The 26075-nt window shown below is 31.0% G+C and overlaps 3 protein-coding genes and 2 pseudogenes across 3 annotated transcripts; all 5 read left to right on the top strand.

Moving 5' to 3' along the window:
- Positions 1-119: 119 nt before the first annotated feature.
- LOC107422954 (1-aminocyclopropane-1-carboxylate oxidase homolog 3-like) lies at positions 120-2400 on the top strand (annotated as a pseudogene).
- A 2231-nt stretch (positions 2401-4631) lies between these two features.
- LOC107422929 (1-aminocyclopropane-1-carboxylate oxidase homolog 3-like) lies at positions 4632-7620 on the top strand. The gene is made up of 3 exons (XM_048477235.2): positions 4632-5318; positions 6478-6799; positions 7095-7620. Exons 1-3 carry the CDS (start codon positions 4756-4758, stop codon positions 7344-7346), a joined length of 1137 nt encoding a protein of 378 aa, XP_048333192.2. The 5' UTR covers positions 4632-4755; the 3' UTR covers positions 7347-7620.
- Positions 7621-8516: 896 nt separating this feature from the next.
- LOC107422944 (1-aminocyclopropane-1-carboxylate oxidase homolog 3-like) lies at positions 8517-16100 on the top strand (annotated as a pseudogene).
- A 1837-nt stretch (positions 16101-17937) lies between these two features.
- On the top strand, positions 17938-20230 carry LOC107422935 (1-aminocyclopropane-1-carboxylate oxidase homolog 1-like). Its single transcript, XM_016032444.4, has 3 exons — positions 17938-18527; positions 18921-19242; positions 19795-20230. The coding sequence occupies exons 1-3, from the start codon at positions 18022-18024 to the stop codon at positions 20041-20043; spliced, it is 1077 nt and encodes a 358-aa protein (XP_015887930.3). The 5' UTR covers positions 17938-18021; the 3' UTR covers positions 20044-20230.
- A 2291-nt stretch (positions 20231-22521) lies between these two features.
- On the top strand, positions 22522-24986 carry LOC107422930 (1-aminocyclopropane-1-carboxylate oxidase homolog 12-like). Its single transcript, XM_016032439.3, has 3 exons — positions 22522-23098; positions 24064-24388; positions 24651-24986. Exons 1-3 carry the CDS (start codon positions 22566-22568, stop codon positions 24909-24911), a joined length of 1119 nt encoding a protein of 372 aa, XP_015887925.3. The 5' UTR covers positions 22522-22565; the 3' UTR covers positions 24912-24986.
- The last annotated feature ends 1089 nt before the right edge of the window (positions 24987-26075 follow it).

Genomic DNA, 26075 nt, shown 5'->3' with positions numbered 1-26075 from the left:
ATGGGTCAGTAGTGACAAACAGCACCTTCCTAACCCCAGCATATGGAAAATAAATAAATAAATAAAATCCATGATGATGGCTTTGAAAAACCACCGTGAGTTACGTATATAATAATATTTGTCAACTTGAAAATTTAAAAAAGAAAAGAACAGAACAATATTGCTCTGATCATTTCCTCAAATCACCATACATAAAATCAAAATTGAACAATCTAAGACATACCCTAAAAAATTGTTTGAGAAAACTAAGGAAAGAGGAAAATGGTGGCTACCAGCAAATTGGATACTAGTGCAGGTTCAGAGAAATTGAAGAAAACCGAGTGTAATCGAGCAAGTGAAGTGAAAGCTTTTGATGAAACAAAAGCAGGTGTTAAAGGACTTGTTGATGCAGGTGTTGCAGAGATCCCTCGTATTTTCTATCGTCTGGATGATGAACACTTGGATGAGAGCTCAGCTTCTGAAGATGGAAAACAGTTTAGCATTCCGGTTATAGACTTGGGAGGCATTTTCGAAGATGATCATGTTCGACGGAAAGAGATCGTTGAAAGAGTAAGAGAAGCATCAGAAACTTGGGGTTTCTTTCAAATTGTGAACCATGGAATACCTGAGAGTGTTATGGAGGAAATTAAGAAAGGGGTTCTTAGGTTTCATGAGCAAGATACTGAGGTGAAGAAACAGTTTTATACCAGAGATCCAATGAGACCTGTGGTTTACAACAGCAACTTTGATCTGTATAAAGCGCCATCAACAAATTGGAGGGACTCATTTTTTTCTGTAATGGCTCCTAATCCTCCAAAGCCAGAAGACTTGCCTGAGGTTTGCAGGTAATTCAATGATGGATAAGGATCTTTTGTATCTTTTTTTATGTTCTGTTCGATTATTGATAGAATCTCATTTCATCTTAAATTATAGTTAATCTTTTTCGCTTAAATTTACTTTTTCTTTGTTAATGTTTTTCAATGCAATGATGTGTTATATAATTAATGGCCATGGATGGGGATAGGAAAAAGAGGACAGAAAAAACCCAATACGTTTTAATTTGAGTTTATGATTTCAATAATACTTTTGTCCCAAAATTGGATGGAATACTAAAACCCAAGAATAACTAACTATTGCGTACCGTTACCCTCTTCATGTTCTTATCAAAATTTATATAACTCGCAGAGACATACTTGTGGTGTATTCGGAGAAAATAATGAAAGTAGGAATTTTATTGTTGGAGCTGTTATCGGAGGCACTTGGATTGAAGCCGAACCACTTGAAGGACATTGATTGTGCAGAGGGGCTTGCCATTTTATGCCATTACTATCCTTCATGCCCACAGCCAGAACTGACTAAGGGAACGAGCAAGCATTCTGATAATAGCTTTATCAGTGTGGTGCTTCAAGATCATATTGGTGGTCTCAAGTTCTCCATCAAAACCATTGGATTGACATACCTTATAAGCCTGGTGCTTTAGTCGTTAATATAGGAGATCTTCTTCAGGCAAGTGTTAGTTTAAAAGTTACCATATGGATTTTTTTTAATTATTTTTATTTTTTCGGTTTTTTCATTCAACACCTTTATCTAATTTTGGAATTTTTAAACTAATGTTGATTTGTTTATAGCTGTATATGGTGCTTTTGGAACATAACTTGAATTCTAATTTATGTTATAGTAATACTAACACAAAAATAAAATAGACATGAAATTAGTTAGGTGTATGTAACTATGAGTGTTTGATGGATTAATAGATCCTTTTACATTGAATAAAGTTAATTAAGCAGCATCTAACACTAAAAGAGAACGGTTAGTTTCAGGCCAAAAGAGAACAATCATTTTAGAACCTTGCTTGTATTGCATATTATTTTTAAAACCGTTCTTAAATAATGCTCTTTTAAAATTGAAAACAGAGCACTAATTATAAAAAAAGAAAAAAAGTACTTATTTAATTGATCTTGTAAATTACTAATTAAGGTGGCATCTTTAGTATTTAAAATATTAACACATTCCTGACCAAGCATAACTCTTATCTAAAGTTGTATAAGATTGACTAAAGTTGACTTAATGAGATACTTGGTTGATCTCGTTTGAGATTGACTACATATACATATATTTGTTTAATATGTAATGTCTCCTGCTATTTTTTGTTTGTGTTTCAGCTAATATCAAATGATAAACTCAAAAGCAGTGAACACAGAGTTCTAGCGAACCGTGAAGGTCCAAGAATATCAGTTGTAAGCTTTTTTTCCACAGGAAAGTTGCCAATTCCAAAGCTCTATGGACCTATTAAGGAGTTGTTGTCAGAAGATAATCCTCCAAAGTATAGGCAAACTACAGTAAGAGACTATGTTGCATATTTGCACCAGAATGGCCTTGATGGAACTCCTGTTTTGCCTCATTTCAAGATTTGAAACTTGATAGCAATACTGACACTGTCTCTTATGGATTTGAGACAAATTAATAAAGTAATCTTTCTAAGTTTTGTTACATTGGGAATATAGTTGAGTTTATAGAATTTTTAATGTAAAATTTGCATAATTTACAATATATATATTTATATATATGTAAACGAGAATTTTATGGTGTAGACGTTTGCATTTTGTTACAGTGCGAATGTTTTCAAAAACAATGATTTCTATAAAACGATTATTTTTGTATATAATATTGACGACGGTTTAAAAAATTTGTTGCATTTATATAGGTCTATATATGTATATGTTTATTTATATATGTATATATATATTTGTAAGAAAAGACATGAAGTTGAAAAAAAAAAAAAAAAAAAAAACTAGAACTGGCTATTAAAATTATTAACCGAAAACTAGCAGGGGATTTTTTTTAAACAAATTGCAGGATTCATTTCTCTTTGTTGAGTCAATGTTTATCACCTATACGGTCCCACATTAATTTTGCAAAAATTAAAAAAAGAAAAGAAAGGTAAAACAGAGGGAAAAAAAAAAAAAAAGATGTTACTGATTTTTTAAACAAACAGATCGGATAAAAATGCAACCAAATAAACATATATATAGATAAATTTCAAATCGGTTATTCTCGATTATCAAGTCACAATTTCTTCATTTTTTTAGGCAATAAACTCTCCTATGTATGACTTAAAACAGAAAATTAATCGGAAAAAAACTCTTTAATTACTTGGATAAAATTTAGCTGTTTAGTTAAATATTCATTATTTTCATGAATAGTAATAATAGAATGATGGAAATTCAATCAATTTTTTAAAGCATTTTGTATTCTCTGTAGAAACAGTTCCACTAACATAGCCATTGATTTCTGGTGCAATCTATTTGAGTTTGGATCTCTATATCATTATTCCTTAGGTTAAGGCTTATGGATTATAGCTAAGTTTTTTTGGTAAATAGGATTACTAGCTAAGTTGCTTCATTTTTTTTATTTTTTTTTATTATTTTTTTTTTTTTTTGGTTAAGGAAAAAGAACGGAACCAAATATATAAAAACGGGATTCCTACATCCTTAATAATTTAAAGATTTGAAGTATCTTAGCAAAGGGATGAACAAGAATCAGCCCAATTAATGGTTTCTAAAATCAATAATTTTGTCCTCTCTCATGGTCTATTTTAAGCATATTCATGTTCTTTTTCTCTTACTAACGGTGGGTAATTCGAACTTGGGACCTTGTCTAAAACAATTTTAATTTTTTGAGATGATTGCGTGGAATCTATTGAAAAACAAGCTGTTTAATGCAATAAAAGGCACATCATGATGTCCCCACTCGTTTAAAAACAATATCAAAGAAATAGAGTAAACTAAGGTAAAATAAAATAAAATAATTGCTTTTAATATATGAAATAAAAATTTAAAAAAATAAAGACAAAAAATGGGACACAAAATCTCCCTTGATCTTTTTGTATCGTAATTTCCGACGGGTGCCAAGAAATTGCAATGTGGCAATCGATTGGATTGCAAGGAAGTTTCTTAGGGGTTTGTTACCTTATCTTGGGATTTTGATAAACAGCCTGAATTGGCAAAAAAAAATATGGCTTATCACTTTTGCTTCGCTTCAATAAAAATTGAATTTTCTCTTGTTCTAAAGTAAATAAATAAAAAGAAAGAAAAAGTAAAAACAGGGGAAAAAGGATCCATCGTCAATTGTATAGTCCCAATTATTGGACAAATATTTTTCTATTATTAAGTTAGAATTTCTTCATCTTTTAGCACTTTAGTTAAATATTAAATATTGATCCGGACGACAATTTTTCAAAGCCTTGTTTATTTTATATTGAACAAAAAGAAAAAATATTCCATTTCTATGTGAATAAAGTTATAAAATAGGTAATTTTTTACTTTAATGAAGTTCTATTTTTGCCCTTTAAATTTAAAACATTTTCATTTGGGCCTTAAAAAAATTTAATTTGTTGTATTTTGGATTTTTTTGACTAACCAAAATAAACCAATCTGTCATATTTAACCGAATTTTAAATACAATTTGTTGCAATTTAAACGCTTTAATTTTAATTTGTTACAATTTATAATTAATAACATCATGGCCGGCACCAAATATTTTACAAAATATGTGCTCAAATTATTAAAAGAGATAATAATAATAGATATATATTAATTAACATGAAATATCCCCCCCCCCCCCCCCAAAAAATATCCCCCCCCCCCCCCCCAAAAAAAAAAACAAAAAAAAAAGGCTTTGCTCATTTCTTCATTCAGCCATAAAATCCGAATATATATAGAATCTCAAAAGACAACCCAATTAAGTGTTTGTGAAAACTAGGAAATTAAAAGAAAGATGGTGGCAACGAGCAAATTAGACATTAGTGAAGTTTCAGACAAACTGAAGGCAGAGTATGATCGAGCAAGCGAAGTGAAAGCTTTCGATGAATCAAAAGCTGGTGTTAAAGGACTCGTTGATTCTGGCATTACAGAGATCCCTCGTATTTTCCATCATACATCCGACGAATACTTCAATGGAAGCTCAGTTTCCGAAGATGAAACACAGTTTAGCATTCCAATTGTAGACCTTGGATGCCTTTTTGAAGATGATCCAGTCCGGCGGAAAGAGAATGTTGTTGAAGAAGTACGAGAAGCATCAGAAACTTGGGGTTTCTTCCAAATTGTCAACCATGGAATCCCTTTGAGTGTTATGAAGGAGATGAGAGAAGGAGTGCTTCGCTTTCATGAGCAAGATATTGAGGTGAGGAAACAGTTTTATACAAGGGATAGCAAGAGACCAGTTTATTACAATAGCAATTTTGATCTGTATAAAGCTCCATCGGCAAATTGGAGAGACACTTTTCTATGTAGAATGGCTCCTAAATCTCCCCAGTTCGAAGATTTGCCTGAGGTCTGCAGGTAAGATTATAATTTTATGCTTCTGTAAAATAACTTTACCAATTCAAGATACATAGACAATTATTTAACTTTTCTCTTATCCAAAAATTCCAGTCAAGTTTTTGTTCAGAATTAAATTATATCCGTTAATAAGTCATATTATTGCCAGATATAATTGATTTATTGATAGATATAACTTGATCGTGGTCAAATCCTCAATAAATTTTTATTAATGAAGAAAGAAGAATGAGTATATAGATGATATATGCTTAATTTATGTTTGTGTTTATCTTCAATACTTTTTGTGTTTATGATATGGAAGCAGCAGCCTCTGTTTTTTTTTTTTTTTTTTTTTTTTTCTTTTTTTAATAGAAGAGGCTATCAATAAAAATTTTTAAAAAAGAGTCTTTTTTTCTTTTTTTTTCACCATTTGTAAGTTTTAATGTATGACTAGATGAACTATGATTGATCATAGTTAAAATAATCAGCCAATTAAACACTGTCATGTTACTCTGCAAATATTTATGAGTTTATCCCAGCTGATCACATCTATAAAGAAATGCCACGTGGGAGAGTTTTAATGGGTGCGGGCTAGGACTTTGTAGTAGTGTTGTTTCAAGTATGGGAAAAGTAATTTTTTTTTTTCCAAAAAAAAAAATTGTGGAGTCCAAATTCAACTTCAAATGGCAACATTTTTGAAAGATGCAACGATATGCAGGGCCCAACTGCGTATATGCATACATAGAATCAATTATGTAGTTGCATATTGGATTATTACAATTAGTAATAATAACTAATTTGTGATTTTCACACAAAAATAAAAAGACCATTATAATTATAATTAACAGAATTAACTATTGACTATAGTCTAAACACATATAGAAAATGACTCTACATGAACCTAAAGAAAAGATAATAAAAAAAAGAGGTTATGTTCTGAAATAAGAAATGAGGCAGTTCTCATAATATTTATCAAAATCAAAAGTAACTATTAATATTGTATTAAAAATGTCCACCTTAAATATAGTATTTCTTTGAAGGTTGAAAATACTAGGAAAAAGAAATGAAGCATACATGTATACACATACCTTATTCCACTCTGTTGATGTACTTAACTTAAAATACATATACCTTATTCCATCCTGTTGATGTACTTAAAAATTTAGATTACAACTTGCAGAGACATACTTGTGGAGTATTCAAAACAAGTAGTGAAACTGGGAATTTTATTGTTGGAGTTGTTATCGGAGTCACTTGGACTGAAGCCGAATCATTTGAATGACATTGATTGTGCAGAAGGGCTTGCAGTCTTATGCCATTACTTTCCTCCATGCCCACAGCCAGAGCTCACTTTAGGAGCAAGCCAGCATGCTGATGCTAGCTTCCTCACCGTGCTGCTTCAAGATCATATTGGTGGTCTTCAAGTTCTTCGTCACAACCGTTGGATTGACATACCTTATCATCCTGGGGCTCTTGTCATTAACATAGGAGATCTTCTTCAGGCAAGTGTTACAAGTCATTTTCATTACATTTATACAATTCCATATAAGTTGAATAACACAACAAATTATAGAACATATATATAAATAATTTTCCTGTGATGGAGTAGCGCATAGTTTATGTTGGACCCTTGGTGCTCTGTTACATATAATTCAATAATATACTTCATAAATTACTTGTAATTAAGCCTGAGAAGCTCAAATATAAATTGGATAACGTCGTCTACCATAGCTTGCTCTGTAGTTAATAAATAAACTAAATAGTTCATGTGTTTAACTTCAATAATTGTGGTTTCAGCTAGTATCAAACGACAGATTCAAAAGCAGTGTACACAGAGTTGTAGCAAAACGTGTAGGTCCACGAATATCAGTTGCAAGCCTATTTTCCACTGGAACGCTGCCAACATTGAAGCTGTATGGACCTATTAAAGAGCTGTTATCAGAAGACAATCCTCCGAAGTATAGAGAAACAACGGTAAGAGACTTTGCTACATATTTTAATAACAAAGGCCTTGATGGTACCTCCGTCTTGGACCATTTCAAGATTTGAATTAGCCCAGCCCATAGTTAAAATGGACCACTATTTGGGTCTCCATCTCATGGAATAAATGTGTTGTTCACGTGGGGTTTTTGGGCTTTTTTTTGGGTATATTTTGTTGATGGCCAAACTTATATTTTAAAAAAAAATATGAGTGGTAATGCGTACTGCATGTCTAAGAATTTCTCACATTGATGCGTTATGGAGAGAGTTGCACCTAACAGGTTATTACCAAAAATATCTTTTTGGTGGTAAATTATACAAACTTACCCTATAGTTTCAATTTTTTTTTTTTTTTTTTTGCCCCTTTACACATGCCCTTTATTTTTCAGTTTTTGCAACTTGGAAAACGGAAAATATGCTAATCAACGTTTAAATAGTGATTTTATTATGATCAAGCCTGTAAATAGCACTTGATTAACTTAAAAAGGGTAGCCATTGCAACGCTTTTAAAACTCAAACATAAGAATCTACAAAAATTGAAAATTGAATGGTATATTTGAAAAACTAGAGGGTAAGTTTCTGTAATTTACCCTATCCTTTTCTATAATGATTGAAACGCTATCAATTTAACAGCCTCGTCAATTTTTTTATTTGACTAAAGATCCAAATAATATTCTATTTTTTAAATAAAATTAAAACATAATACTAGTATTTAATGGATTAACAATATACTTGCGCCTGCCATATTATTTTCTCCAATGGTCAAGATACAGTGAATTTTTGCCAGCCTCTTCTATTTTTGACTAAAACTCATAACATCCTATGTTCATTATGAATAAAATTAAAAATAAATACCAATATCTAATGGATTATCGTGATACTTGCCAATCATATTCTTTTAAATAACATAGGAGTAGAATGCATTTAATAATAATAATAATAATAATAAAAGTATAATATTTCAAATATCAATTTTGTTCATTGATAAAGATATGCAAAAGATACTTTCTTGTTTAATTTTCTGCAGCTGGTCCCATAATCCCATGATGCCGCTTCCAAATAATTTAGAAAATCAACGTGAACTCAAAAATAAATTAAAAAATAATAATAATAATAATAAAATGAAATAAGAGCTTTGCTCATTTCCTTATTTAACCATAAACTCGGAATAGAACTGATCGAGAGACTAAATAAAAATAAAAAAAAATAAAAAATAAAAAAAGAAGAGAAAAAAGAAAAATGGTGGCTACCAGCAAATTCGTTTTCAGTGAAGCTGAGTATGGTCGAATAAGTGAACTGAAAGCTTTTGATGAAACAAAATTTGGTGTTAAAGGACTTGTTGATGCTGGGGTTACTCAGATCCCTCCAATTTTCCATTGTGCGCCCAATGAATACTTCAACGAGAGCTCGGTTTCTATGGATGGAAGCAAGTTTAGCATTCCAGTTATAGACATGGGAGCCCTAGATGATAATGTCCGACGAAAGGAGATAATTGAAAGAGTACAAGTAGCGTCGGAAACTTGGGGTTTCTTTCAAATTGTGAACCATGGAATCCCTGAGAGTGTTATAGAGGAGATGAAAGAGGGAGTGCTTCGGTTTAATGAGCAAGAAACTGAGATGAGGAAACAGTTTTACACAAGGGATACCATGAGACCATTTGTTCATAATAGCAACTATTATCTGTACAAAGCTCCATCAATAAATTGGAGGGACTCGTTTTTATTGAGAGTGGCTCCTAATCCTCCTAAGCCTTAAGATTTGCCTGAGGTCTGCAGGTAACTAGGTAACTAATTAATTAGATTATATAATGTTTTTAAAAAATAAACTTGATCAATTTTTAAGTCGTTTTAAAATTTTATATAGAATAATTTTATGATACGGACTACATCTAAATCGATATTTAAAAAAAAAAATATCATGTATATGCTATATATACATACACAGTAAAAATCGATATTTTTTTTTTAAAATATCAATTTAAATATAATCTACACCATAGAATTTTTCTTATATATATATATATATATATGTTACACTTTAAGATTTTATGCTTTCAATGCTTTTATGTGTTGGAGAGAGAGAGAACTTAGTCCATGTTTGGCAGAGAGCTAATAATTAGTATTTGAGAAAATAGGCATGCGGGCCAAAAAACAAAAAGTACGTCACTACTAGAATCGCGTTGATAACTGACGCAATAAATGCGTCGCACAAAATAAATAACGACGTATCGCACGGTGTCGCCTAACGTCTTGTCGCTAAATCTATAAGACAACTAGCGACGCATTATAAGAGTCGCCTATCTTTGACTTTTTAGCGACTCATATTTACTTTTAGCGACGCATTAATAGAGTCGCCTATTTAGCGACGCATTGACTATTTAGCGACGCATTATTAGTGTCGCCTATTTAGCGACGCATTTTACTATTTAGCGACCCATTAGTAGAGTCGTCTATTTAGCGACGCATTAATAAAGTGACTATTTAGCGACGCATTAATAGAATCGCCTATTTAGCGACTCATTAATAGAGTTGACTATTTAGCGACGCATTAGTAGAATTGCCTATTTAGAGACGCATTAATAGAGTCGCCTATTTAACGACGGATCGACACTTTTAGCGACGCATTATTTCTTAATGCGTCGCCCCTTCTTTTTTTTTTAATTTTTTTTAATTTTGTGAAAAGTGATTAAAATAGTAAAAATATAAAAATAATTAAAATACAAAAAAATGAAAACTAGCTTCATCCAAAATAAATAGAATACAAAAATTTTAAATAAATATTTTGTCATAACAAATTAATTATCAAATAAATTAAATATCATCTCATTGATATATTTTTACATAATTTGTAAGCTATTGTATTTTTCATAACAAATTTAATATTAATTAAACTTCCATGAATGCATATTCATTGAGATGAAAGTTGACCTCTTGTTGACGATATTACATCCTCATACTGCATATGGAAACATTAAAAAAGTTATTAGCACTTATGCAAAATAAATAAAATATTAATCATTATTAAATTTGTAATTTAGTATAAATGAAAATTTAAAAAATATTACCATTGTTCTTAAGATTTGACGAATCACATTTCTCCCTTCACAGTCATTACAAACATAGTCACTCTCACATTCATCCTCATTATCATTTTCATCGACACTTGGCAACTATATGACAAATGGATTGTGAGCCATCTTTGTATCTCCAAGAACATCTTCTTCAACAACCGTACGATGTTGTGGTGAAGTTAAAACAATAGACCATCTTGATTCAAGTTAATCTTCAACACAAAATACTTGTTGAACTTAGCAAAATAATGTCAAGCAATATCACAAACATAATTTCTAAAAAAGCAAGATTAATAAAACCCAATGAACCTAAGCTGCAGTTAAAATGAAAAAAAAAAAAAAAAAAAAACAACCCACTCATGTTAAGAAAAAAGAAACTCACCTAAACGATGGAGATAAAGAAAGAAGAAAACCAAAAAATCACGAGGGCGACAAAGAGAAATCTAGCTTCTCGGCCGACGACAACGTAGGCAAATGAAAAATGAAACCTGGAATATCTCACTCTTCAAGTCTCTCTTAGATTGCTTCCAAATCTAATATCGATTAGGTGGTGTACTTGATGTAGTTTTAAAAAAGAAAAAATGGATTTAAAGGAGCGCGTAAAAATTTAAAAACGCGCCAAAAATTTTCAAAAAATGGCAAGAACGGGCCTTTTCTCCCAATTGCATTTTTTTTCTTTGATTAATATTTTTATTTTTCAACTACAAATAAAAACTGAAAATATTTCTTAAAAATGCGAAGCAAAATATCGAAGATTGCTGTTTATTTTTCTGTTTTTCAAGTACACCTTTATTCTTTATAAAATTTGCATGTCTTTCAAAATTTTTGTTTTTGTTAATTGAGAGAATAGGCGACGTATTCTCTTCAAGAAGGATTGCCTGTGGTGTCGTGATTTCTTGAGAGTGTAGGAGGTCTTGGGTTCAATTCTTGTTATGGTCCTATTTTGATTTTTTTTTTTTTAAATGTTTAAACAAAAAAATTGAAAAAAAAAAGGAACAGGCGACGCATTTGTTGAAGAATGCGTCGCCTGTTCTTGTATTTGGCGACGCATTATTTCAATAATGCGTCGCCTAACACTTTATTAGCCAATTTTTGCTGTAATAGTACATATAAGTGATTTGGCCTAGTGGTGTGGTGATTTCTTCAGAGTGTATGAGGTCCTGGGTTCAATTCTTGTTATGGTCCTATTTTGATTTTATTTTTTTTAAATGTTTAAACAAAAAAATTGAAAAAAAACAAAGAACAGGCGACACATTTGTTGAGGAATGCGTCGCCTATTCTTGTATTTGGCGACGCATTGTTTTAATAATGCGTCGCCTAACACTATATTAGCCAATGTTTGCTGTATTAGTACAAATAAGTGATTTGGCCTAGTGGTGTGGTGATTTCCTGAGAGTGTATGAGGTCTTGGGTTCAATTCTTGTTATGGTTCGATTTTGATTTTATTTTTTTTAAATGTTTAAACAAAAAAATTGAAAAAAAAAAAAAGAACAGGCGACGCATTTGTTGAGGAATACGTCGTTCTTGTATTTGGCGACGCATTGTTTCAATAATGCGTCGCCTAACACTCTATTAGCCAATTTTTGCTGTATGAGTACATATAAGTGATTTGGCCTAGTGGTGTGGTGATTTCCTGAGAGTGTATGAGGTCCTGGGTTCAATTCTTGTTATGGTCTGATTTTGATTTTATTTTTTTTTAAATGTTTAAACAAAAAAATTGAAATGATTTTGATTTTATTTTTTTTTAAATGTTTAAACAAAAAAATTGAAAAAAAAAAAAAGAACAGGCGACGCATTTGTTGAGGAATGCGTCGCCTGTTCTTGTATTTGGCGACACATTGATTCAATAATGCGTCGCCTAACACTATATTAGCCAATGTTTGCTATTTTAGTACATATAAGTGATTTGGCTTAGTGGTGTGGTGATTTCCTTAGAATGTATGAGGTCTTGGTTCAATTCTTGTTATGGTCCTATTTTGATTTTATTTTTTTTAAATGTTTAAACAAAAAAATTGAAAAAAAAAGAACAGGCGACGCATTTGGCGACGCATTGATTCAATAATGCGTCGCCTAAGACTATATTAGCCAATGTTTGCTGTAGTAGTACAAATAAGTGATTTGGCCTAGTGGTGTGGTGATTTCCTGAGAGTGTATGAGGTCTTGGGTTCAATTCTTGTTATGGTTAAATTTTGATTTTATTTTTTTTAAATGTTTAAACAAAAAAATTGAAAAAAAAAAGAACAGGCGACGCATTTGTTGAGGAATGCGTATTTAGCGACGCATTGATTCAATAATGAGTCGCCTAACACTATATTAGCCAATGTTTGCTATATTAGTACATATAAGTGATTTGGCCTAGTGGTGTGGTGATTTCTTAAGAGTGTATGAGGTCCTGGTTCAATTCTTGTTATGGTTCGATTTTGATTTTATTTTTTTTAAATGTTTAAACAAAAAAATTGAAAAAAAAAAAAAAGAACAGGCGACGCATTTGTTGAGGAATACGTCGCCTGTTCTTGTATTTGGCGACGCATTATTTCAATAATGCGTCGCCTAACACTATATTAGCCAATGTTTGCTGTATTAGTACATATAAGTGATTTGGCTTAGTGGTGTGGTGATTTCCTAAGAGTGTATGAGGTCCTGGGTTCAATTTTTGTTATGGTCCGATTTTGATTTTATTTTTTTTAAATGTTTAAACAAAAAAATTGAAAAAAAAAAAAGAACAAGCGACGCATTTGTTGAGGAATGCGTCCTCTTCTTGTATTTGGCGACGCATTGATTCAATAATGCGTCGCCTAACACTATATTAGCCAATGTTTGCTGTATTAGTACAAATAAGTGATTTGGCCTAGTGGTGTGGTGATTTTCTGAGAGTGTATTAGGTCTTGGGTTCAATTCTTGTTATGGTCCGATTTTGATTTTATTTTTTTTAAATGTTTAAACAAAAAAATTGAAAAAAAACAAAAGAACAGGCGACACATTTGTTGAGGAATGCGTCGCCTGTTCTTGTATTTGGCGACGCATTGATTCAATAATGCGTCGCCTAACACTATATCAGCCAATGTTTGCTGTATTAGTACATATTAGTGATTTGGCCTAGTGGTGTGGTGATTTCCTGAGAGTGTATGAGGTCCTGGGTTCAATTTTTGTTATGGTCCTATTTTGATTTTATTTTTTTTAAATTTTTAACCAAAAAAATTGAAAAAAAAAAAAAAAGAACAGGCGACGCATTTGTTGAGGAATGCATCGCCTAATACTATATTAGCCAATTTTTGCTGTATTAGTACATATAAGTGATTTGGCCTAGTGGTGTGGTGATTTCTTGAGAGTGTAGGAGGTTCTGGATTCAATTCTTGTTATGGTCCTATTTTGATTTTTTTTTTTAAATGTTTAAACAAAAAAATTGAAAAAAAAAAAGAACAGGCGATGCACAATCTTATTGGTGCGTCGCCTGTTAACTATATATATATATATATATATATAAACCTCAGTTTTGGTGCACTAATATTTTTATTGATTGTTATTATTAAAATAAAATTAGATTGATTAAAAAATCTAAAAAAAATTAAGTGAAAAGAGAACAGGCGACGCACAATCTTACTAGTGGGTCGCCTGTTACACGTATAACAAAAAAGAAAAAAAAAAAATCAACCTCAGTTATGTTGCTCTAATATCTTTATGGGTTATTTGTTGTTAAATTAAGATTAATTAAAAGAACTAAAAAAAAAAAGTGGAGGAGAGAACAGGCGACGCACAATCTATATAGTACGTCGTATATTTATTGAATTTTTACTGACGCATTAACTTCAGAGTCGCGGTTTTGTTTTTTCAGACGTGTTTGTTTCGTAGCGTCGCTAAATAAGTGTCGCTAGATATCAATTTTCGCGTATACAATTCGAATTAACCAAAAAAGAAAAAAAAAATTGCATTTTAGATGCTTTTACCTTATGATAATTATCAAGGTAGACATTTTCCGAAAACAAAAAGCCGTTTATGTTTTTAATTAAAGCATTACGTACTTAAAATTTTTATGAAGCGCTAAATAATTAAAGCACAAGTAATTAAAAGAACTTATGAAAAAAGCACTAACAGGGATCTGTATTCTTGCTTCTGAAAGTAATTCTCTTGAGTTCGAATCCCTCCATTTCAAATATGGGGAAAAAATAATAATAAAAAAGAAAAAAAAATAGAAGTATGCATGTATACACTTACACTATTGCCACGTTTTAATCTACTCAATTAACTTACATTACCACATGTAGAAACATACATATGGAGTACCCTAAACACATAATGAAACTGGGAATTTTATTGTTCGACTTGTTATCGGAGGCTCTCGGATTGAAGCCAAACCACTTGAATGACGTAGATTGTGCAAAAGGCCTTGGAATTGTAGGCCATTACTATCCTGCTTGGCCACAGCCAGAACTCACTATGGGAACAAGCCAGCATTCTGATAGTGGCTTCCTCACTGTGCTGCTTCAAGATCATATTTGTGGTCTCCATGTTCTTCACCACAACCATTGGATTGAGGTACCCTATGAGCCTGGGGTTTTAGTCATTAACATTGGAGATCTTCTTCAGGCAAGTTTTAATTTTACTCTTTCCTTTCGTATTTTCATATTGATTTTTATTTTGGATCGTCTATCCTTGCCCACCATTTATATGTTTCCATACCATTTAAAAACATTACCAAAGAAACGAAAACAATTAAGTAAAAAAAATATAGCTACTTTTTTAATATAGGGTAGACTTCTATATCAGACAAAAATAGAGAAAAGTGGAACAAAAGACTTTCATCTTTTTATTTTTAGGTTAATTTCATTCAACACTCTTTAATTTTGATAAATTTTCAAAATAATATTCGATTTAGGCAGTATGGTGGCATTTTCTCTTTATTGTCCCCTTCAATATTTTGATACTACGCTGTAGGTCGATGGTGTTTTTGAAAAATTGTAATTTTAGTAAAATACTTTTTAGGCATTTTAAGAGATTGTTATATTGATACCAACACTATAATAAATGAACATTAAAAATCATTAGTGTAAATTTTGATGGATTGAAATATAAATATATATATATATATATATATATATATATATATATATAAGTTTCCATCTAGAAAAATGTTAATTAATGCAGCATAAGTGATCCCCGGTCGCAATAATTATAAGACTCGGAAATGAACTTCGTATGAGATTTGTAGAATTATTGGTATCGATTATTCAATACATATCTATAATAAATAATTATCATGTGAAGAATATCCTATTTTATTTATTTTGATGTGATCAACACTACATATAAATAATATAAATAATAAAGTTAGGTTATCCAAAATATGATGATCAGGATATATATATATATATATATAAATGATATGATAAAAGATTAAAAAAAAAAATTATGAAAAACAGTTATCCACAGCTGTTATATCATATGCATGCAGATCTTCATTTCAATTTTATTTATTTATTTATCTATTTTTGGATTTCAGCTAATATCAAATGATAGATTTAGAAACGTTGAACACATAGTTGTAGCAAACCGTAAAGGTCCAAGAATATCAGATGCAAGCTTTTTCGGTACAAGAATTTTGGAAACCTCAAAGCCTTATGGACCTAGTAATTAAAGAGCTTTTATCAGAAGAGAATTCTCCAAAGTACAGGAAAACTACAGTGAGGGACTACACAGTGTATTTCATTGATAAGGGCATTGGTAGGACTGATGCTGTGTCTCATTTCAAGATTTGAAATTATGGAGAAAAAGCACAATCGCAAATATAATATATTTAAACTTAGAAAATGAGAGGGACGAACAAGGGTTGGTCCAATTAATGGTTTCTAAAAATAATAATTTTGGCCTTCCTCATGTGTTATTTTAAGATATATATATATATATATATATATACACGAACGCATTTTAATTTCCTATTGTATCATTTACTGAAAAAATGTTGTGGTTGTTTGTATAAATGATCATATATATATATGGTTGTCATAAGATAATAATTCTACTCTATTAATATTGATTGTACGTTCTTATACTTCTAATGAAATATTTTCATGTTGTTTGGTAAAAGTTTCATTGTCTCATGCATTTGAGATATTTAGTTTCATTGATTAAAGTATTTCTATTGTTTGTGATTTCACTTTTTCCCAAATAGGGTTTTGTTTTTATTATTTTAAAAGCCAAAAGAGATTAATTAATTAAACTAAAACCTAACAAATTAATAATGGTTTTGTTAATTGCAAACAAATTTTTCTTCATACTAACTAATATATAGTAGCTATTTTATTTATTTATTTTGATGAATAATGGTTCTGTTAATTTACTCTACTGCCTACCTCCTTCTTCCATGGTTTTTATTTTTTGGATAAATTTTGTTAGGTACCTTTTATTTAAGTTAGATAATCATTTCTCAAAACCAATGGTTATGAGAATAATGGTTATGTCAATTTACTCTGCTGCCTGCCTTCTTCTTCTGCTACCTACCTTCTTCTTCCATGGTTTTTATTTTTTGGATAAATTTCATTAAGTACCTTTTATTCTTCAAGTTCGACAATCATTCTCAAAACCAATGCTTCATGATTCAATTAATATAGACTGTTTGATAAATGACAACATTTTCTCTTTTTTTTTTTTTTTTTGTTAATTACACTATAGTTGTTTTTTGGTATACAGGTAGCACTTCTTCTAATTCTCTTTTTTTTTTTTTTTTTTGTTATAAAATTTTTCGGTAAAATGATATTTTAAGAGCATGTTATATTAATGAAAACACTAATAAAGTCAACATATATTATATATAACCACAAAATATATTCATAAAAACCCAAAAAAAAAAAAAAACTATAAAATATTATTATTTTATGTGTTTAATTTCAATTATGGCTTAAGCTAATGTCAAAAGACAGAAGCAGTTTACACACAGTCGCCGCAAAACGGCAGTGCTGTCTTGATGGGCCTGAGTCTTGGTCCCTTGGCCCGTTATAAGATTTGAAATTTTAGCCTATGGTCTCTGTCCCATGGACCATGCTCGTATGTGTCGGGTTGTTTGTAGGTCCGGTCACGGTCATAAATTTTCGTACTTTTCTCTTCTTTTTTTTTTTTTTTTTGGTAAATATCATAAATTTTCGTTCCTATTTGTTTTTGTTTTTTGGTGAGTAATAAATTTTCACACCTACTTAAGTTATTTGTTATTTTTCTACTTTGGATTATTGAATAATTCTTTGTAATTTTCCAATTGGATGAAATATTGGAAGTCTCTTATGAGATTAAGGGCTTCATCCATTTGACTTTGGGGCAAATATTTCTCCAACTTCAATATTAAAAGAAAAAAAAAAATTACGGACACCCATTATAGCTGGAGTGATGACATACATAATCCAATTTTTAATATAAATTGTGCGTGAACCAAAAAAAAAAAAAAAAAAAAAAAACAAATGTTTTTTTTTTTTTTTGGCTAAACAAAAAATATATATATTTATATATATTTAAAAGATATTAATAATTTATAAATTAAAATGAATTTAATCAACAAAAGAGTTTAACAGTATAAATAGAAAATTATTTGTTGACTTTACTTTTTTTATTTTTTAACAAATTCTTAGGCACAACTCTCACAAAGTTTCTGCACAAATTACGGAGAAGAAAACACAGTCTGTCGCTCATGTAATGGAAGCCAAAAACTACCAAAGAGCAAGCGAACTAAAAGCTTTCGATGAGACCAAAGCTGGTGTCAAAGGGCTTGTAGATTCTGGGGTTGTCAAGATTCCACGTATATTCTACCAACCCGCGGAAAATCCCACAAACACTTCAGTTTCCGGCGAAAATTTCAGTATGCCGACCATTGATCTCGACGGCGTCGAAATTGATCCATTGAAACGCAAAGAGATTGTGAACGAAGTCCGAATTGCATCTGAGAAATGGGGATTCTTTCAAGTGGTCAATCATGGGATTCCTCAGAGTGTGATAGAGGAAATGAGGGCAGGGGTTAGAAGGTTCTATGAACAAGATTTTGAATCGAAGAAAGAGTTCTATACTCGTGATGGGACAAAACCGGTGGTTTACAATAGCAATTTTGATCTGTTTAGTGCACCGGCAGCTAATTGGAGAGACACCATGTATTGCATCATGGCTCCTAATCCTCCCAAGCCTCAGGACTTGCCACTGGCATGCAGGTTAGGAGCTCAACTTTACCAAACGAATTGTGTTAGAAATATTAAATTCTCTTTCTTTTATTTTGTTTTTTCGATATGTTTTATTAGATTAGTGATTTGGGTAACTCTTATGTAAGCTTAATTTTATATCAATGTCCCAATTTTAATATAAGCTTGAGCCAGAGGCATTAGGGTCCATTTTGGTTTTGTATATTTTAGTATTGATTCATTGCAGAAGCAGATTTGGTAGCTTTATCTTTATCAATTTAAGCTGCTAAATAGTAGACCCTATTGTATACCTTATGTGCTTGATTTTTAGTTAGATTTTGAGCAGTCTTTGATAGTTTATGAAAAAGAAAAAAAAAAAAAAAGAATGATCATACTGTATACCTGATGTGGTTGAAAATACATTAGAGAGATATTGATGGGGTACTCAAAGCAAGTGATGAGATTGGGAAATTTGTTGTTCGAGCTGTTATCGGAATCTCTTGGACTGAACCCAAACCACTTGAAAGACATGGATTGCGCTGAGGGGCTTGCTGTTTTATGCCACTATTATCCTGCTTGTCCAGAGCCTGAATTAACTTTAGGCACAACCAAACACACAGACAGTGACTTTCTCACGGTGCTTCTACAAGACCACATTGGAGGCCTTCAAATTCTTCACCAGAATAGGTGGATTGACGTAGAACCTGTTTCTGGGGCTTTGGTTATTAATATTGGAGATCTTCTACAGGCAAGTTTTTGTTTTTACATTATTCTATTGCTACGTTCTATGTAGATGTCACTTTCTGGCACCTAACGTCTAATTATATGTAATTTGTGGATTATATTAGGGGAATTACATGTAATAAAACGTTAGGTGCCCAGTAGATAGTATCCATGTTTCAATTCTTTGTAATGAATGATCCTCCAAATTAATCTCTTACATGATATATATATATATATAGTCAAACATTTGGCTGTTTTCTCATGTTTTTTCAAGGGGATCATATGATTTTTTCTTCGATTCCAAAGATGCATATAGGTATATTCAACCTCAAGGTATAGTTATGTCACAATAGTTCGCCAAATAACCTTAATCTAATGATTGTTGCTTCTGTAATATGTAGTAAAGTTTGAATATGCAACAAAATATACAAGCAACCATTCAACAAATTTGGCATTCTTTTCTGCAGTTCTAAATATAAAGCAAAGATATAAGTTTAGCCAATTATAAAATATACTTTTCCAGTGCAATGCGGTTTATATAATCTGTATAAACTAGTTTTTTTTGGTTTATTTCCAGCTTATAACAAATGACAGGTTCATAAGTGTTGAACATAGAGTACTGGCCAACCGTGAAGGTCCTCGAGTGTCTGTTGCATGCTTTTTCAGAACAGATCTGTCGTCTTCAAGAAAATACGGACCAATCAAGGAGTTGTTAACAGAAGGAAATCCTCCAAAGTACAGGGAAATGACGGTGAAAGAATATGTTGATTACTTCAACGCCAAAGGCCTTGATGGATGTTCTGCCCTATCTCATTTCAAGCATTGAAGAACTTGGCAATGTAGATGAAAATGTATTGTCATATTTTATACCACAAAAGTTATCAAACGGTAAAAGGGGCATGACTTATAAATTCTACTGAATCTGTTATCAAAGTGGAACATCATAAGGCTACGGCAATGGATTTTTTACACAGATTAGAGAAGAGGCCTATAAAATAGTTCTTCATTTTTATTGCCTTGAAAAAAAAATTATAAATAAAATCTAAAAATTGTCTGGATTTTGGAACTTGTTTTGAAAGAGAAAATGTATGAATCCCTAGAAACTAGAAAATGGATTTCTTGCAGAGCAAGGCAGTCGAAATTCCTGTCTTTTTGGCGGTTGGCTATTAGCTATTGGATCAGTCTCTGTAAACTATTATGGATATGGAGTTAAAAAGTATGTGACTTAGTCGTGTGGTTGCAAGGTAAAGAACTATTTCCTGACAAGATGTTTGTGGTTGTGATGAACTGACTGTTCTTGCACCTGAACTTTCTATTTTGATTCTTGTAATTCTTAAGATTCAACGAACACAAACTATAGTTTTCATTAATATTCTAGACAATCCTTTAAAAGAAAAATAAAAAATAATTTAAAAAAAAAAATAGTTGGTCACTAGCATTTAACTATTTCTTCACAAACTGGTACCAATATGGTTTTTGATTTATAAGCATTTTTACCGGCAGAGCTACTTTTCCTTGACAATTGAAGTTGATGAATTGGACCTACAGTGAAAAGTATTGAAAACACTACAATAGCCAAAGCAAGTGATGAACTTGGAAATTACTCTGTTTTTCTTATTACTCTGTTTTTTTTTTTTTTTTTTTGGGGGTGGAGAGAGAATATTAGGAATTACTCTGTTTGAGTTGGTAGCACTTGATGGTGCTGAGGGGCTAGTGGTCGAAGTTGGAGATTCTATTTCAGGTAATTCCATAATGATAGTTATGTTAGTTATTGTTCCTATATTTTGTTTTCCTCGAAGAGTTAAAAAATTAACCTCAGGAGATCATTACAAGGGGGATTGGAATATGTTAAATCCCAAGTAAAAGCAAATAAGACAAATGAAAATATAAAAAACAAAATATTTTACAATATTTTTGCAGCCTAGGATACATAAATCAAATCAAGTCACGAGTCCTTGTTAAACAATAACTATGCGCATGCGCATACGTGCATATGTGCATATAAACAACATAATCATTTTCCATCCCCCCAAAAAAAAAAAAAAAAAAAAAGGAGAAAAAGATTATAACTATAATATAAGTTTTAAAATAGATTTTTTTTTTTTTTTGTGTCATATTTTAGAAAAGACCAATTTGATGGGCAATAGTAGTAGATTTTGGAGATTCTTTTACAGGAAAGTCCATATAGTTGTTTTCGTTTTGGAGATTCCTACATTTTGTTTTTTTTATCCCATCAAAATTGAAGAGGGTGTTTTGGAACTTTGAATATGTAAAATCCTATGTGAATAAAATAAGTGAATGAAATATGGTTTTCTTTTTGCAGCCTCTATGGTACTTAATCAAATAAAGTCGTTACATCTTGTCTGTGGTAGGAGAAGATAAGACAAAACTATGGGCATCTTTTGGGTGCATGCATATCTAGAAGATAATTAAATTAACAAGCCTGATGTTTTTCTTTTATGCTTCGGATATATCTTCGCTTGACCACATAAAAGAAGCTTTGTTGTTTTTGGAATGTAGTTTAGTTAGATTATTTCATTTAATATATATAAAAATAAAAAATAAAAATAAATTGTTGGTCGTTTTTGGGTTTTGGTTTGATTAGATCATTTTAAAAAAAAAAGTATTATCAATTAGCCGCCAGACAGATTCTTATAGCCTTATGATAGAAAAGCCAACAGAGTAATCAATAATTTGGATTTGATTTTGTTAGGAGAAGATTTAAAAAAAGAATGTTTTAATTTAATATTTTTGACCAATAATAATTCTGCGGAATGACCAATGACCTATAAAACTTATCCATTTCTCTTTCTTTTCTTTTCTGTTTTTTCGTTAGCACCTCATTAAAAAGGGTCAAAATTAAAGGCGGAATTAAGCATAGCATAGGTCACTATGGTCTTTTTATTAACAAGAAAACAGGATTCACAAATAGTAAAATTCCAAAAGAAATAATACAATGACGTCCTCTATACATTTTGTATTAAAATAATATATATACAGATTCTTTAAAATTCTTTAAATAAGGTTAACTTAAACTCCATTGGTAAGCCATACATGTAGGAATTATGGGTTCGAAATAAAAGAAAATGATAGGGAATAATATGTTGTACATGTATATTGTATAGAGGACGTCATTGTAAATGACCAAAAGATTCTTTAAATAAAATATTTAATATTATCTTTAATATTTACCCATTATAGCCATCATGCAATTTCCTACACTTGCGTTGCTTTCATCGTTTTTTTAGGTCTTATAAATACTTTCCTCCATCTCACAACTTCTTCACAACACATTTCCATTGCAGCACTACTTCCACTACGTACTAAAAATTTATAGAGATAAACAAAATGGTGGCCTCGAATGTATCCGAAGCCGAATCTGTTTACGACAGAGAACGACAACTAAAAGCTTTGGACGAAACAAAAGCCGGTGTCAAAGGACTTGCAGATGCTGGTGTGGAGAAGCTGCCAGGTATATTCATTCATGAACAGCACAGGCTCAACAAATACACCGTCCTCGAATCCGACTCCAGCATCCCAGTCATCGACTTAGCCGACATAGATGAATCCTCGAGTGCTCGTCGTGCCGTGATCGAAAAGGTAAAATACGCTTGCGAGAACTGGGGGTTCTTTCAGGTTGTCAATCATGGGATTCCGGTGAGTGTTCTGGATAAGATGATTGGCGATATACGTGCGTTTCATGAGGGAGACCTTGAGATGAAGAAAGAGTTCTATAACCGTGAGTTCTTGAATAAGAACGTGGTTTATAATACCAACTTTGATCTCTATCAAGTGTCTTCTTCAACCAACTGGAGGGATACTTTGAATGTCGTATTGGCGCCTAGGGGTCCAAAACCTGATGACTTGCCTGCTGTATGTAGGTATGTGAAATATATATATATATATATACATGTTATTTTATTTAGAACGATGTATTATAGAAAAAGGTTATATGCATATATACATATATACATATATATATATATATATATATAGTTATATATATATAGTTTTAATATAATGAGAGACTTACAAAAAAAAAATAATCACCTACAACTGTATTATCCTCCACTGTATCAAACATGTATATATATTCAAAAGTTATCATATTAGTATATTCTAATTTTATAAAAAAACCAATCGATTACAATATATGTAGTTAATTTTTCAATTGATCCAATCTTCCCCCCCCCCAAAAAAAAAAAAAAAAAAAGATTACATGTAATTAGTGTATCCAAATTTTATTATACTTAGGATATCATTATGTAATAAGGATTATATATATATATATATACAAAAATGATATAATGAGGAACTTATAGAGAATGATTATGAGGAACAGTATTCATAACGTAGATAATTTGACGACTATTGATGGTTGTCCTTCATAGCCTTCTAAATAAGTTTTTTTCCATATCAACACTGTATACATATATACCTAGTTGTTTTCTTTTTTAGAAATTCTTGGATGAATAGATTGCAAATAGGTGCATATTATATGTTATCAAATGAATTTAGGGAGACAAATTGGTCATGTTTAATCACAACCATTAGATTTGTTTGAGTTTGTTACTTGGACTGAACCTATTTCTAAAAATATTTAAAGGTTGATTTAATATGTAATTAGTATAACACTGTCAGGTTAAGACTTGATAAAAAAATTGACTATACATATTTACATATTTGTCTATTAAATAGACATACATACTCAAGAAAAAGACTAATGATTTTACCATTAAGCTATCCTATAGGAACATATTCATTGTGATTTAAACGGTATGGAGCTTAGTTATCTATGTGGTAATGTTTGAATTTTTGTACCTTATATTAACAAGATGAATTGCAGGGACGTTTTGCTGGATTATGCGGACAGATTGATGAATTCATTAGGGCCAACTCTCTTTGAATTGGTGTCGGAAGCATTAGGGCTGAAACCTAATCACTTGAAAGACATGGGCTGTATAGAGGGATTTTTATTAGAAGGTCACTATTTTCCAGCATGCCCTGAACCAGAGCTAACACTGGGGACAAGTGACCATTCTGATAGTGGTTTCCTCACCGTGCTCCTACAAGACCAAGTGGGTGGACTACAAGTCCTCCATGACAATAAATGGATCAATGTCAAACCCATTCATGGAGCTCTCATCATAAATGTTGGAGATATGTTGCAGGCAAGACCCTTCTTCCATTCAATAAAACAAACATTATTTACATATATTTCTTTTTTTTACTTGAGCATTAATTAGGAATATAATATTCAAATTCAAAAGAAAATAATGATTTTGCTATTAAATTGACTATTTCTAATTTCAACATTAAATCTTATCTAGCATCAAAAATTAACATTTTCTATAGAAAGTTTAAATTCGAATTTCTTTATCATAAAGTCAAAAAAAATGAATAAATAAAAATATTATTACTACACTTTTATAGTTAATCTCCAATGGCAAGTTGTTGAGCGTCATCCACCGAGTACGAGCCAATAATGTCGGACCAAGAACTTCTGTAGCTTCATTTTTCCGGACACATCTTCCACCGGAAAACAGTGCAAGAGTATACGGACCTATTGAGGAATTGACATCGAAAGAAAATCCCCCAATTTACCGAGAAACTACCATAAAAGATCTTGTTGAGCACTACTATGGTAAAGGACACAATGGTATCTCTGCATTGGAATTTCTAAGGATTAATTGACTGAAGTAAAAATAATTTTCATTTTATGATGTTAAAGTTTGTTTTGTGTATTGGCATGGTTTTGGATTTGTGTGTTGCTTTTTTTTTTTTTTTCTTTTTAAATAAATAAATAAATAATTATGGACAGAGCGGAAGCCGATCTCTCCGTTATGTGGATTTCACTGTCCCAAACATAATCTATGTATATTGTGAACTTAATAATACGATGTCGTTTCATCTGTGGATTTGAAATGTATTATAATATTTTTTTCCTTCTTCAAAATTTACCCGTGTAAAAGTTGGAACTTCCGAGGATTTTGGTTTGGCGGCCCATTTGCCTAATTAAGTTTATTAAGGCCCATTTCTTACGTAGCACTATTTTTTTTGACAAGTATTAATTCCTATTTCCAGAAATGGAAGACTGTACAACTATATATATATATATATACACATTGTTCATTTTAACTTCATTTTCTTACCCATTAGGTCCCATTTATGTAAAATTGAACCGTACAATTTTAACACAAGACCAATCAACTCCATCAATTTCTATTTTAAAAATCCAAAATTTAAATAAAAAAGAAAAAAGCAAGCTTCACTTTTCATTTTGAATTGTCAAAATAAATAGTTTGGCTTTACAAATGTAAAAAGCGAAATCAACTCTCTATTTGAGATTTATATTACTTTAATTAGTATGGTATGAGTTTCAATACTCTATAGAAAAATATTGATATTACATATGTATATTTTTTACCATAATATATTCAAATTTTACACTATTTTTAATTAATAGGGGTAATCATATTATGTTTCATTTGATAATTTACCATGGTAAAATGTTTATAGAAAAAAGAAAACAAAATAAAGAACAATTAAAGAGTGTTATTTCAATTCCTATAAAAAAAATATTATCTTTTAATTTCACGGGTACATTGGGATGCTCAAACTGGTAGCAGAAAAGTTAAGGTCTCATAGAATAAATAATTATACTTTATATTTCTTGCACATGATCTTAAACAATAAATAATTATAAATAGGAAGTAATCAGGTAGATTTTCTTCATGAATGTTAGGTGTTAGGTCCTTGCTAAATATATTTTATTAATTTGACCGTGCTCGTGCACATTCGTGAAACGCATGGGTTTTATTTTATTATTTTTCGCAATGGGAGCTAGTATTGCAATAT

The sequence above is a fragment of the Ziziphus jujuba genome, chromosome 3 (assembly GCF_031755915.1).
Source record: "Ziziphus jujuba cultivar Dongzao chromosome 3, ASM3175591v1".
Taxonomy (NCBI): Eukaryota; Viridiplantae; Streptophyta; class Magnoliopsida; order Rosales; family Rhamnaceae; genus Ziziphus; species Ziziphus jujuba.
Note: the sequence above shows the minus strand (reverse complement) of the source record. Positions and strands in the feature narration are given on the sequence as shown.

What these genes read in the sequence shown, in the direction of transcription:
- LOC107422929 (XM_048477235.2), top strand. Translation starts at nt 4,756, where the DNA reads ATGGTGGCAACGAGCAAATTAGACATTAGTGAAGTTTCAGACAAACTG. An exon ending in GATTTGCCTGAGGTCTGCAG is followed by an intron (nt 5,319 to 6,477) that starts GTAAGATTATAA and finishes TACAACTTGCAG; the next exon opens with AGACATACTTGTGGAGTATT. An exon ending in ACATAGGAGATCTTCTTCAG is followed by an intron (nt 6,800 to 7,094) that starts GCAAGTGTTACA and finishes TTGTGGTTTCAG; the next exon opens with CTAGTATCAAACGACAGATT.
- LOC107422930 (XM_016032439.3), top strand. Translation starts at nt 22,566, where the DNA reads ATGGTGGCCTCGAATGTATCCGAAGCCGAATCTGTTTACGACAGAGAA. An exon ending in GACTTGCCTGCTGTATGTAG is followed by an intron (nt 23,099 to 24,063) that starts GTATGTGAAATA and finishes GATGAATTGCAG; the next exon opens with GGACGTTTTGCTGGATTATG. An exon ending in ATGTTGGAGATATGTTGCAG is followed by an intron (nt 24,389 to 24,650) that starts GCAAGACCCTTC and finishes ACACTTTTATAG; the next exon opens with TTAATCTCCAATGGCAAGTT.
- LOC107422935 (XM_016032444.4), top strand. Translation starts at nt 18,022, where the DNA reads ATGGAAGCCAAAAACTACCAAAGAGCAAGCGAACTAAAAGCTTTCGAT. An exon ending in GACTTGCCACTGGCATGCAG is followed by an intron (nt 18,528 to 18,920) that starts GTTAGGAGCTCA and finishes AAAATACATTAG; the next exon opens with AGAGATATTGATGGGGTACT. An exon ending in ATATTGGAGATCTTCTACAG is followed by an intron (nt 19,243 to 19,794) that starts GCAAGTTTTTGT and finishes GTTTATTTCCAG; the next exon opens with CTTATAACAAATGACAGGTT.